The 14,607-nt window shown below is 40.5% G+C and overlaps 1 protein-coding gene across 2 annotated transcripts in view; it reads right to left on the bottom strand.

Annotated features, from left to right (window-relative positions):
* The window catches only part of LOC137335248 (collagen alpha-1(XIV) chain-like), a 118,709-nt gene that overhangs the window by 88,466 nt on the left and 15,636 nt on the right, over positions 1-14,607 (bottom strand). For both annotated transcript variants that reach the window (XM_068000517.1, XM_068000516.1), the window contains exons 4-8: positions 10,338-10,481; positions 7,270-7,416; positions 6,249-6,446; positions 2,155-2,310; positions 846-965 (exon numbers count right to left, since the gene is read on the bottom strand). In XM_068000517.1, coding sequence (XP_067856618.1) covers positions 846-965; positions 2,155-2,310; positions 6,249-6,446; positions 7,270-7,416; positions 10,338-10,481 — 765 coding nt within the window. The remainder of the gene's footprint in view (positions 1-845; positions 966-2,154; positions 2,311-6,248; positions 6,447-7,269; positions 7,417-10,337; positions 10,482-14,607) is intronic.

Raw genomic sequence — 14,607 nt, 5'->3', positions numbered from 1 at the left:
GGCAAAGGGGGATCTGGGACCTTAGTAAATGGCGGGACTGACAGTCTATCTCCTTAAGCAATGAGATTTAATGATTGAGAAAGAAACAGAGGAACAACAGAGAAGGAGGGTGAATTAAAATAGGTAAATTAGAGTCAAATCAGGTACAGAAAGAGAAATAGAGAAGGAAAAAAAGACAGAAAGGAAAAGAAAGAAAAACATTTTAAAATCTCTTGGCCTGAAGGATTGAGACTCAAACAGTTTCAATTGTTCCCTTTCTGGGCCAGAGAGGTTGGTTAGTATTGCATTAACAATTATCATGTCATTAAAAGGGTACTTACACTCTGAATTACCAGCCTTAACTTTCTGCAGTGAGTTTAATGGGCAATTAATGTGCAAATCCAGCAAGTTCTTAAAAATAACGGGGAGGTTAAGGGCGTGATGCCGTTTGTGTGAAGCAAAGGACGGAGCGATGTAAATCGACCAGCACGCTCTGGAGCTTCGCAACACATGACGTATCTCTTAATCCCCTGAACTTGCTGGCCAATCTGCGTATTAATAATGGCATGCGTCATTAACATGCCATTATTTTTCCAGCAGACTTGGCCCGATATGTTAGCGTGCTGGGCAAAAATGGCAACAAAAATCTGAGAGTCAGCTTGAAGATGGTCGAAGTGAGCTGCCTAATCTTTCAGCATGTGTTAGAACTACCTGTGTAGGTTGTATTAAAGTTCTAAACCAAAAGAAAACAAATGTCAAGAAGCCATGGAAGTACAATGATGTTCATAATTTGGCAAATAGTTAATCCAAAATGAACATTCAAATTACCACTGGAAGTTACTATTGTATTATTAGTGATAATGTACCTGTATATGTGTTGCCTCCCTTGTAGCGTATTTTTTGAACTGCTTCTAGCACTTCATTCTTAGTAGAATAAGCATTCAAGTCCCACTCTGTCCTTGGCTCTCCACTGTATTGAGTTAAACCTGTTATAAGAGGAAGAATCTTTAACAGTGAGAGTGCTGTGTTACTGGACATTACACATTATCTTGTACATTTTCTTCCATATCTTAAGTTACAGACACACCACAAAAGAGTACTAAAGGAATGAAAGTGTTCCTATGCCTCACTCAGTATGTTCTGACTTGTGCATAGAGAACTTTTTGTCTTTTTCTTACTTCTCTCATCATCTCCTAAAGGCACTGACTGTTGCTAGGATACCATTCCATGGGCGCCAGCAGTTCTCCAATATCTTACTCAAGTGGCCTTCCTTCACGTCACCACAGCTCAAGGCTGCTGAGGGCAATTATAGCATAACCACAGCTGTCCCAGCTCAGACTAGCTGACTTAGCACAGACCATGGAGAACTTTTTGAATCTACAATTACACTCATTTTTTTATAATTCAATATTTATTACATTTTTCAGTGTCTACTTTTCTTGCATTTCCGTGTTGCTGCGCTCTCATTTAAAGAGATCGAATGATTCTAATTAATTACTCTATGAAACGTCAACATAGTACTCATCTGCAGTTAAAAAAAAGGGTTGTAGCATATCAGGTTACATCAGCAGAGGGGATAAAGTACAAATCAAAAGGAGGTTTTGCTGTTGTGAAAGGAGTTGCTGAGACCTCATGGAGCACTGTGTGTAGTGGGCATTTGTGGGCATCTCTTCTGCTGCTACTGCCCACGGAGATTGGCATTAAAACAAGCCAAAAAACTGAGGAAAAGAATAGCAGCATCCGCTGCCAGTATTTCCACCCTGTCAAAGCAGTATGGTCCTGAAATTCCTAGGCCTGGGGAGATGATACAAGAACATACATCTGGCTGGGGGGTGGGGGCAAAATTTGGAATGGGAACTGGTTTCACTGGGTCCCTACCTCGTTTATTTTTGCAGTGAAATTCTATTGGATGGAGCGGGCACTTCTTGTACCCCCCCCCACCCCCCATCCCGGTTTCACTCAAAGAGGTGGGACAGGTATGATGATAACCTCACGCCAGATATCGCATCCAATTAATGCAGCCTGGGGAAAGCGTGCCATCTTGAAATTATTATTGTCCTTGATTATATGTGTACATTAAGTCTTCCCTTTAATTAAATAGAACAGACGGTACAAGGAAAACCAGTCAAACTCGTGAATTAAGTTTTAAGCAATGGGCAGAAGTACAGTACTTACCAATTCGAATTCCATTCACAGCAACATGAAAAGGTGTGATTAAGTTTATCAAAAACTGACGCACCAATCGAAAGTTTACTCTGCCAATACTCCAAGACCCATCGATTAGAATTATAATATCTGTAGCGGCACTGGACTGGCACTTGAACCGAGAACCTGCAATGTCATGTCAAGGGTCATTATATTAACATTGTATTGAGACAACTCCATTGCTGCTACAGGCTGGAAATATTAACAAAAGTTTTAGCCTGTTAAAGCAGTAGACAGAGGAACATCATATAAACGTGTTAATCGTTCATGCACTGACATTGCCATTTAGTCTCACATTACAAAAAGATTCAGAAAAGATACACTACAATTTTATTGTTTTAATCTTTGGTGCTAATATTGTTTCTAAATGGGAGTCCAAGTTGCAGCAGCTATAGAGGTACATTTTATGGTTTAGCAATCTCCTTGCTGAGTTTCACTAATATGAATGGACGGAAGATCATACAGGCGTGTTGTTCTCCATGCCCAAGTTCCCAAATATACACTCAACAGGCGAAGCTCCGTGTGGTTGTACTAAATCATAAAATTCAATCCAATCTAATAACACACATTTAAATGCAAGAGTCGCAGAACAGCAAGAGTTACAAAACAGCAAGAGCTTAGAAATTTCTTCCAATGCTACAGAAATGATCCCCAGACCCACTGGAGTCTTGCTTGGGGGCACGTAACCATTGTACTCTTAGAATTTTCTGAGTTTTATAATGATAAATTGAAGGAACAAGGAAAACTGCATCCAAAGCAGATTGACGTAAAATGTGGCATGAGTGCCTGCAGGGTTCACATCTGCAGCTTCAGGAATTTCTGTTGAGCTGCAAGTATCCAAATTGAGCCAGTGACTTGGTTGTTATAATGTTCTAATTTTTACACTTCCAACAACTGTAGTGAACATATTACATGATTAAAAAATTGTTTTTTGAACCTGGTTAAACAGTATCCAGAATTTATAATGTTTTAGTTTCACAATCCATTTTTGATGCAATGACAGTTGGTCAGTGACATATTTGATTGATATTTTTGTATCTCCGATTTCTTTTCATCAGCTGGCTGTCTGACCTACAATGGAAACCCATCAACAACAACAACTTGCATTTATAAAGTGCCTTTAACGTAGTAAAGGCGCTTCACCGTGTTTAACAGTTTGCAAACCAAGCGACTGACACCAATCTCCCCAATATAGAGTGCACGCTCTCTCCCAGTAGGAAACACCCCACTTACCCAAGTCCAATGAGCTTACATGCAGGTTGGCAGAGCTAAGAGTTAGGGTCCACTAAATGTTCACTGCAGTTTAGCTAACTGAGCAGTGGTAAGCTCCCCACTGTTTGACCAGCTAGGACAAACCTACCTGTTAGCTTTCAGGATTATCTGGAGCTAAAATGGGAATAGTCTCAGCCCCTAGTTCATCTCATTAACAAATTTCAACACTGGCAGATTTTTACATTTCATGATGACACCTTTTGCAGTAAACAACACTATATTAAAAGAATATGCACTCTTTTGTTTTCTGTTTCAGAGGAGAGTTGCATGTGATATAAGTTCTGATCTCATATCAGGGTTTGATCCATGCTGAATTCCTTAGACTTTTCAGATCATGTTTGTAAAATTCCTTTGCTTCAAATTTTGAAGTAGATGTGACTATAACTTACAGATGAATTTCCTGGTATTGTCCATTCAACCGTTTAATGGGGAATTGTTAGCGAAAACCCCTCAATTTACCATCACATGGGAATGCCATAGTTTCATATGAGTATCACTTAGGCACCAACCATTTTGGAAATTTGAATAAGTGATTAGCTGTGATAATCACATTTGTGCAATTTAATAGCCTCTTGACCCCTACATACAATCCAGTAATCTAGAGGTGCTGAAGGGAAATTTGAGAGTTAAGGCTATCACAGCCATACACAAGGTTAGTTTCATTGTCCATCCTTGTGCAAGAGTTACTGGCTGGAGGGACACAATTTTAGGTTCAGCGTGCACTCCTCCCACTCTCCTCCCTTCAATTCACATGACAGAAAACAAATCTGGGAAGAGATAACCAGGTGGCTGAGTGTTATCGCCACCACCGGAATGAAGCTACCAGTTGGAAGAGCCAGCTTCCACCAGCAATACTGCAACCAGAAGGGGAGCAGAAAAGGCATTTCCATAAGTAAATAGTCACAAGATCCCCTCTGTTACATGTATTTCTGGCTTGGCATAGAAGCACACCTGAGAAACTTCTCAGACTGATAGACTTGTTATAGATGTTTTCTATGAGCAATGTTAAAGTGGGGAGAAAACTGACAAAATGGTTTAGATTAACAGCTAAGGTGAGACAAGGATACACACTGACCTCTGCTTTATTTAATCTAGTACTGGAAGCAGTAACAAATGTTGCACTAAAAGCTGATATTGGAGGAGTCTCCTCATGTTTTTAAACAATCTCAGATTTGCTGATGGCATTGCTCATACAGCAACATCTAAAACAGACTGGCAGAGACTAATTGATAAGGTGTACGTGGAGAGTAGAAAATTTGGATTACAGATTAACACAAAGAAGACAAAAGGTCATGTCATTTGGGAAGCATCAGGAGGATTGGAAGCGATACAGCTGGACAGGTGGGAAAGTTTGTTAAATTCTAAATGACAAGAAAGACCTTCGGCCTTTAATATGGGGGCATTTGATATCCCTTAGAGGTTGTATCCAGGTTTTCAGCAAATGGTGGGCTCTGAAAGGTTTCCGTGTTCTCAACTCCAGGACTGTATGGAGGATGGCCAACATCCAACTGATCTTGGGAGAAGAGGGACGAGTCAGCTCCCAAGTGGTACCTCTGCCATGCCTTCAAGGTTAGGCCAGCCCAGGACAGAATGGAAAAGAAGGAGAAGGTAATGGGAGTTGTGAAGAAGACATCAAAAGAAGGATTGGACTTGCTTCTGCTGATTTTGGAAGATTAAGCAGGTTATGGAAGGTTAAAGATATTTTCGTAAAAATGAAGGTAGGAGTTTATGAAAACCTGATGAGCAAAAAATACTAATAGCAGAGATGAGTTGGTAAAAGGAATACTGGGAGTATCCAAGATGCAAAGAATCAAGAATGATATAATAAGAACATTGCTTGGACAAGAAACAATGCTTGTACAGAAGATCCAAGAAAGATGACTGTGATGGTCTGGGCACGTTTCAAGAAAGGAAACAGCTAGAATACCTTTCATGGCTCTGCATACAGAGGTATGTGGAACAAGAAGCCGAGGAAGACCAAAGAAGCGCTGGATAGACAATGTCAAGAAAGGGATACGGATAACTGAAGCAGCCGGGCTAATTCAGAGCTGACAACAGTGGAGTGAATTCATTCGGCCCCATCATCACTGCTGAGTTGACGGATGGGAATTTATTAATAGTAGCAATAGTATAGAAGCACACCAGTACAGGTGATGGGATTGGTTGCTGGCGTTAGAACCACAGAAACAAAACCTGTTCAACAGCAAATAATTTATTTAATCTTTTAACTATTCCATATAAATATGTACAACGTTTCAATTGAGTACAAATTTGGTATGGTGGTCAGTATGTGCGACTGTGGACTTTCAGAGCCATCGTGTCATTCAGACTGGGGTATGAAGTCTCTGGCCTTGCCATTGAAACTTGTCCTAACTGAAATGGGTGGTAATCAGTTTGTGTCTCCCAACCTGCTCTGATGCTATCTCATTTTCTGCTGATTCAGACAGATGAAATCCTTTGTCATCCATGGCCATAGTACAGATGTGTTCCAGACTGATGTTAAAGGGCAGACAGTTGTAAATGATAATGTAATGCAGTACACATCAATCAGTGTGGATACACTGGCTGGCTTATATTGCAAAGTCACCACCCTGCCCCAAGTGACCAATGCACCACAATCACTGCAAGAGCTTCCTCAAGAAAATGCTCCAATATAAAAACATTAAGACTGCTGACAAACCTTAAATTGCTAATAATGCTACAATTTCTGAATAAATAGAAACCTAAATGGTTCTAACTATGTTATATAGTTCAGCTTTAAAAGACGTAAAAATTATACAGAAACTCCTCACCTTTGACTGGGAATTCTTCAGACACAGGTTCTTCCTTTCGTTTTTCTTGTACCATTTTTCTTTTACTTTTTGGCAAAGTTTGCGTTATGTTTTTCACCTGTGACATTCTTCCACTTTCATTAGCAGTGATGCTCAATTTCCGTTTCATTTTATTCTCCGACATCTTATCAGCTGATTTTCTTCGTTCTGAACCTTTCACTGCAACCATTAAAAGAAGCTAAGACTCATATTTATTCTAAACAGAATACAATCTTTTCTCCTAATCCCCAAATGGAAATATATTTAGTGTAATGAGGGAAGAGAGCCTGGGGTCGAGATTAACCCTGGGTGGACATCAGGCAAGCAGTGGGTGGTATGATCATGCCGCTTACCCAATGTCCTCGGTGGGAGGCCGGTGTCATTTTTAGGGGTAGAATTGAGGCAATTGCTGGGGAGCACTGGGACACAGAGGAACTGGCAATGAGCTGTAAGATTTTTGTGGGACCAGAGGAGTATTCATGCTCTGCCTGGCCCCACAAAAGCTTTTTACAAACTAAAACCTACCTTTTCAAGAGCATCCTGCAGTGGTCCCTTTAAGGACCACTGGTTAGGCCGATCAACGACAAGTACCAATGGGTGGAGTGTGTGCAGCACACAGTCTGCCCATTGGCACCTCAAAATTGTGTTGGATTCCTGTGTACGTCATAGGACCTCAATTAGCATATTACAAATCCTGCCTACAACAGGCAGCCACCTTGGCCACCCATTCAGAGGGCCAAGCCAAAACAGTGGAGGTGGGAACTAGCTGGAATGGGGTAGTAAATGAATCACTGCGATTTTCCGTGTACTACCGCCTCATTCCCACTGGGCAGATGGAGTCAAAATCCTCCCCTCCAGCCACCCAATGAACCAGATCAGGTTCAATCAGCTGAATGGCATATTCCTGCTCCTTTGTTCTTACAAAACTGTAAACATGTTCTTGTTTTGTTTTGTTTTATGATTTTGTTACATCTAACACACAGAGGATATCTTCCCACCCTACCTCTTTTCGATTGCATTCCATGTAATTTTTCTGTTGAAGGGATACTGAAATCCAATCGAGTACCAGTCTCTCCTGCTGCACCTGTAATCTTTTTGTTTTGTTTATGTTTGGAAGCTTTTTTTAAATGTTGCTCTTTGAGGACATTTACTGAAATGAAGCATATGATATACATGACAAACATTATAGTAAAATAAGGTGAGCAAAATAAACACCTATTCGTAAATAAAAGCTGTCATGACAATTGCTAATCCAAGTAGTAGCAGTATTTGTTATTCTAAAAAACAAAATATGAAACAAAATGGAGTGATATATAATGCACACAGCAAATCAATTGTCCAGCACATTGATGTCTACAGTCTGCACCATATAGTCTATAACCACAAACTGCACCACAAGTTGTTGGAAACAGTCTATACATAGAAACTGCCCCACAAATGGTAAAAACCAGGCTATACATATATAATCTATAAATACAGGCTGCACTGCAAGTGATAGGACAACAGCTCACACTCGTGATTTCCCACACATTTGTGGTGTCTACTTGATTGATCAGCAGCCAGGTCTCAAAGCAGTGGCTCTGATCTGACCACCAAGACACAATGAAGAATTAAGATGCCGGAGGGCAACTCAGAGAGGAGCCACACAGCTGATCATTAACATTGAAGAAAGGGGGTCTGAGGAGGGACTGGAGAAACTTGGGCTTTTCAGTCTTGAAAGGAGGCAACTGAGAGGTGACTTTATAGAGATATACAAGATAGTTAATGCTATGCAAAAGCTAACTCCTGAATGTACGATTTTGAACTAAACTGTGACAGGAGATATGGGGACTCAGATTCAAACTAATGAAAAGCAAATTTAGGTCCAATGTCAACACTTGGAATGGACTTCTGGATAAGAAGCAGTTGGATGTTGTGATGTAAAGGAACCCATATGGGTATCTGGATTTTTATCAATGATGAATTCAGAAATTCAATGCAAACTAGTCAAATTTTCACATTATACCAAAGTAGGAGGGGCAGTGAAATCAAAAGGGGTAGAGACAACTCAGAGGTTACAGAAAGAGTCGGACAAAATATGCATGTGGGTAGAAAAATGGCAGATGAAATTTAATGCAGCAGGCGTAAACTACTACACATAGGAAGGAAAAATGATCGACACGTGTACTCCATGAATGATGTTGAAATAGCTAAGGATAAAGTTGAAAGAGACCTAGGAATCTTAGGAGACTCAATGCTCAATATCTGCAGCCAATGCAGAGCAGCAATCAACAAAGCCAACAGAATGTTGAATTACATAGCCAAAACAGTACAATAAAATTCAGAGGAGGTCATGATCAAACTGAATACTGCTCTCATCACACCACACCTTGAGTACTGTGTCTAGACCTGATCACAGAGAAACAAAGGAGGCATTCAAACACTGGAGGTAGTGCAGAGAAGAGCCATGACGGTGATCCCTAGTGCAGAGATCTGAGTTATGGCGAAGGTCTGGAGAAACTTGGGCTTTTCAGTCTGGAAAAGAGTTATCTGAGAGGTAAAATTAGGTGTATAAAAGATTATCATTTCAAGCCTCTCAAGTGGCTTAACAGCAATTTAACTAGTAAAGTAATAGTCATTGTCATTAATCCAGCTCTAGAGAGTAGAAAACTGTAGGGAATTAAGCAGAGCAATGAATTTGTACACCCTATTCACTGATATGATCATCTCAAGATTTTGAAAGACTGATTTATAGACATATAACATTGGAACTGAAAATATTTGCTCTTGTAATCAACATGAGTTTTGAAATCAGAGACATTAAACTATAATGCAAATTTTAATAATTATGCTGATGTGGTTTGTATTGAAAATTGTAGCCTAGATTTTCTGCTTCCACAGAATTGGGGTACATCTCCAATGGAGCAGAACTTCCGTGCACCACGGAGATGCACCGCGACCCTGGCCGATTTTCCAGCCTCAGGATGCTTTGAATTTTGGAGGTAGACCCCCTGGCATATTGCAGGGAGTACTATCATAGAGTGGAATTTTGCTATGGAAGGCCTGTGGCAGTGTAAAGGTGCAGGTTGCTTCTGTGCTGCCTGCAAAATGGGCAATTATTTAAGTAAAGATTTTTAACTTAGCTTTAGGGCCTATGCACGCCATCACTCTGAGAATCATTGCATTGGCCCTACCATTTATGAAAGATTTCTAGGTTCACTTCACCAGAGCCTAAAAAGGTTTTCCTTGTATCCAGTGTTCAAACAACACAGATAAAGATTCATCTTAGAATGTATATGTCATTTCTGAATTAGGTTGGGCCCGGGGATCAGGAAATGGTGGTTTGGGGGGGGGGGGGTAGAATACAGTAGGAGGCAAGGATTCAGCAGAATGTCCCATATAATTTCCCCCACACACCCCCGCTCCCCCCCGCCACCTATTCCAGATCCACAAAAGAAAAAATAATTGGCAGGGGATAGGCAGAAAATCTAGGCCTATAAATCTAAATTTCTTGGTTAGTTCTAGCCTTCTGAATGATTTATTTATATAACTAACTCAGAAGAGAATGAAATGTTCAGCTGAGCAGCACATCAGTGCTTTTAAACTGTTTAATGCTCATCTATCGGTAGGTGTAGAGCTGCTCAGATGTTAAAAGTGCCAGTGAGTGCAGGGCAGTAATAGTTTAAATGCTGTAATGGTGGTTGATGGGTATCAGGTTAAAGAGGTCGTTTAACCCCCACCACCCGGCAGGAACAGTGCAAGTGGAGAGTTAAGATGGCGGGATGGGGGGTGGGGTCACGCCATGTTCCCGACACATTCCCACCCCTCCATATTAACGTGCCTGAATTCAGGCATGGGAAGACCTCCTGCCCCAGAGGAGCAGGGACCTAATTTAAATGGCGAAGTCACATCCTGATGATGTCACTGGGATGCACACGCCATTTTAACTGCAGGCCCGACTAATTCTTTAAGAAAGGATATACATTCATTTCCTTTTTTACACTAAATGAGTTTCAACTGCTCCATTGATCAGGCTATAGTAAAGTCCTAGAACTTATGTTAGTTCCTGTGGATTGCAAACTAGATTCTTACTGATAAACTTTCTTTTGGCGTAATGGTGTTCCCGGGTTCCATTAAGCAGTAATATTTGGAGTGTGTACTCTTGAGTGGGAGAAAGGCCCACAACAGTTGCTTTTGCTATATTTGTCTTCAGGATTATTTCCCGTTCAGAGATACCTGTGAAAGAAACACACTGTAAATACAAAAGCACATTCATAATGGTTACAGAGTGGGACACTTGCAGTAAGCCTACATTTAATCAAGCCTCCTTATATTGCTCTAAAAACAGGGCAACATTTCAGCTTCAACCTACTCTAAACACAAACTGTGGTAGCATGAAGTTTCTTCCTTACTATTTTCCTTCTGAAGCCCTCTAACAACAAGACAGCAAATTTAGTAAACAATTTGAGTCTGTGAGCTCATATCTATTACGTAATGAATGGACCGCTTCAAAAATACTGGAACCCTGATGAACAATTCAGCAACCTTGAGGGCCTATAGAGTGAAAGAGCAATAGAAATTTATATTTTTATATGTATATATCTTGCATTGTTGAGATTTTGATTAAGAAGGTACTGATGTTAATATGAAGATCAAACTGATGCATAAATCAAGAAGTGAGTATTATGAGTGTATGGAGAAATCAGCACCATGAATGAGCTGCAAGTTACTAGCAGCCAACGGAAAGAACAATCAAAGAACTGATTCAAGATCAATAAGCAGAGACTAAAGGGTCATTTTGTGAGGCTCCACTGCCAGTGGGTAAGGTGCCCTGCCACCAAGCCATACTTGGAAAATTAGCTGCTATGTTTGACTACCTTATACTTATAAGTGAATATGGCTGAAGGTGGACATAACAATACCGTATTCAACAGTGGTTTACTGCGTTAATGAACTGTGCAGGTTGCTGTGGATGTAGAGACATTCCATCGAATGAACCCTTGAAGGAACTGAGTTATTGACTATTATTGAACTGAATTATTGACCATTTTACCAATCAATCAATCAAATAAAAAAAACTTTCTTTTTAAATGTTTTGGCACTTTGTTCCATCAGCATATTGATGCCTTTTCTACAGTAACTAATCTGTACAGACATGTAGCACTGTTTTGGCAAACTGCCGAGGGAGCATATTTGATACTGAAGGTATTCAAACTAGGTTTTTTTTTTAATTGGCATGAAAGCAGCTCCTGACTTACACACAGGAACACAACTTGTAACTGACCCTGTGCTTAAAAAATGGAGCAGCCACTTCAACCTTTAAAAATGTAAATGCTTCAGGGACATATTTACGGGGTGAAATTCCTCTTTTAATGAAAAACAGGGGAATGTCTGTTTTTCTCTGTAGTTAGCAAGTTGCTAACAAAACCGTGAAATACACGGCTTTGAAATGCGCAAATCCTGAGAATGCAATTTGTTCACAAGTTGTTATGGATAAGGAATAGCATTTTTAAGAGAATTCTTTCAAAATACTAATTAATTGCACTGCAACTCCTAAGATGCTTTTACATTAGGCCCTTCTGTAGTTCGGATCGCGATGTTCATATGCCAGCTTCTTGCATTTACATTGTTAAATCAAATCTTTACCCAGAGAGTGGAATTGTAGATTCTCAAATGTACAAGAATCTGGATTTTCCTGCTCACATGCAAGTAAAATATCATTACTGCCATTACATAACTGCTTAAAAACAACAACAACTTGGATTTATATAATTCCTTTAACGTAGTAAAACGCCCCAGGGCGCTTTATGGGAGTGTAATCCAACAAAAGTCGACACGGAGCCAAAGAGGAGATATTAGGACAGGTGACCAAAAGCTTGGTCAAAGAGCAGGTTTTAAGGATTATCTTAAAGGAGGGAAAGTGGAGAGGGCTCGGAAGGAAATTCAACAGTTTAGGGCCTAGACAGCTGCAGGCACGGCCACCAACGATAGGGCGAAGGAAGTGGAGGATGCACAAGAGGATGAACGCAATGCTGGAGGAGGTTACAGAGATAGGGAAGAGCAAGATCACGGAGGGATTTGAACACAAGGATGAGAATTTTAAAATTGAGGCGTTGGTGGATCAGGCGCCAATGTAGGTCAGCAAGAACAGAGGTGATGGGTGAACGGGACTTGGTACGAGTTTGATACAGGCAGCAGAGTTTTGGATGAGCTCATTAACAGCCTAAATCAATTATAAAGTTAAAGACCATAAATGTAACTAAGTAGGATTTTCAATTCTGTGCTTTTCTGCAACTAGAAGGAAGTTCATGATGAAACTGACATTTATGATAAAACTTGGAACAAACTCTAGTGCCAGGCTATCCTGTCAATGTTTTGTTCAGATTCAAGCAATGTCGGGTGGAAATGTTCTTGTTGGCCATAAAATTAGGAGGAAATTCCACCTACTGATTGAGAGTGAGGAAAAGTAAATGTCAAATCACTATTTATTAGATTGAATTGTTGAACTTTCTCTGGTTGTGTTGCAGATAATAAGAGGAGCGTGGAACTGATTGGAAAATATAAATGAATCTAATACAAATTAATATTGAGAAATTTGAATATCCCCACTTTGGATGTTTAAAATAGTGTTATTTGCTGCTTCTTCAAATAGAGTCACTGTTTTCTCTGAGGAAAGGAAGCTAAAGAAATAAAGTAGAACCCCCCCCCAACTCCGCGCCCGGGGTTTGTACTTTAGTCACCATGAGCACTACCTTCCTGTTGACGGTAGCACAAAGCATCAGCAGGAACTGAATTTTCCACTGTCAACTGCAGTAACAATGCCTACTGCCAGGTTTCCAATTTTTCAAGTGTAGGGAGCTACTTACACAGTTAAGAGTGGGGATATAGAATGAGGGTCTGGAGAGGGGATGGGAGGAGGCAAATATAAAAAGGGGGAGGTGCAGGTAAGTACAGAGATGAATCTATTCACCCAACATTTTGGGCTCAATCGTAACCACATGAGGGTGTCAGACAGGTGGGGCGACTGTGAGACGCGCTTGCTGACTTAAGTTTGAGGCGCACGGTATTTTAACTCCCAGGTCTCATCTACATGCTGTCGGTCAGTTGCCCGCCCAAAATGGGTAATAGAGGCCGCTGGCCAGTGGACAAGAGAGGAAATTTGGGTTGCCAGAGGTTGCCGGCCAGCAATGAGGCAAGGCTCTCCAGCAAGCAGGTAAGTTGCAGGGAGGAGGGTCTCCTGGGGTGGGGGAAGTTTGTTTGAAGTCTTGGAGTTTGCTTGAACCCACAACCTTCTGCCTCAGAAACAAGAGTGCAACCACTGAGCCAAGGCTGAGCCAAGAGGTGGATGATGTACAAAGGTCATCTCAGGTTGAGGCATTATTTCCTGTATTATGTCCTTTACCTGTTCCTGTTCATGGATATTATAATTCCATTAACAGCTTAAAAACAATTGGAATGAGCATTCATAAAGTGACCAAAAACAAAAATGCTCATTTTGAGTCAATATGTGAGGCAAAAGCACAGTGATCAAATTCAAGACAGTGAAACCAGGGACTTAAACAGATGAGTGAGTGGGTGGTTTGTGAGGTGTCTAAACATAAACCAGGCATTCTACTGCTTTTTCTATCACTACAGAAAATCCTGAAAGTCCTACATTAGCTCCAAAGAAGTGATAAGGAGCATGGAATGGGGATGATGCTATCATCCAATGGGGGAGTTGTCGGAAGCAGCAAGCTCCACAGCTGGATTAAGGTTAAAGTAGATCAAAAACCAACACTCCTCATCACATTCACCCCACAAAAAAATGTTCAGAATTTAATTCCAAAAATTCTTCATCAGGGAAACTGCCGTTAATAATATTTTAAAATTGTAGTTCAGAAAATAGAAATGCTGTAATGAAAACCTACACTTTTAAGCTCAAAATTATTAAAATATTAGTGAGACTTGGGATTTTTCACAGAAATTGCAAGAACAGCCCAAAAAGTGAGATTCACCAGAAATATGAGAAACATGTCCTATGAGAAACAAAAACAGAGAAGGACGGGAGGTGTGGAAGATGAAGGGTCCTGCACACAAACCGTTAATCTGTCTTTTACCTTTACAAATGCTGTGCGCTTCCAGCATTTACAGTGTTCTCCTTTTTACTTAGACATACCCTAATGTCTCGGCCTAAGCTCCAGCCGACTCTGGCTGCTACATGCTTTTTTAATTCAGTGATTTCATTCAGTGAAATTGGGGTTAAATGTCCAGGAGAATTTCCATTGGGATTCAGCTCCCCTTTTAGCAGGCAGTAAAGTATTGCCAAAGGAATCTTTCCATTACTGTGACTGGGAGGAAGCCCAGAGAATGATGGCATCATTTC

Source organism: Heptranchias perlo, chromosome 19, assembly GCF_035084215.1.
Source record: "Heptranchias perlo isolate sHepPer1 chromosome 19, sHepPer1.hap1, whole genome shotgun sequence".
Taxonomy (NCBI): Eukaryota; Metazoa; Chordata; class Chondrichthyes; order Hexanchiformes; family Hexanchidae; genus Heptranchias; species Heptranchias perlo.
This window is presented reverse-complemented; position numbering and strand designations above follow the sequence as displayed.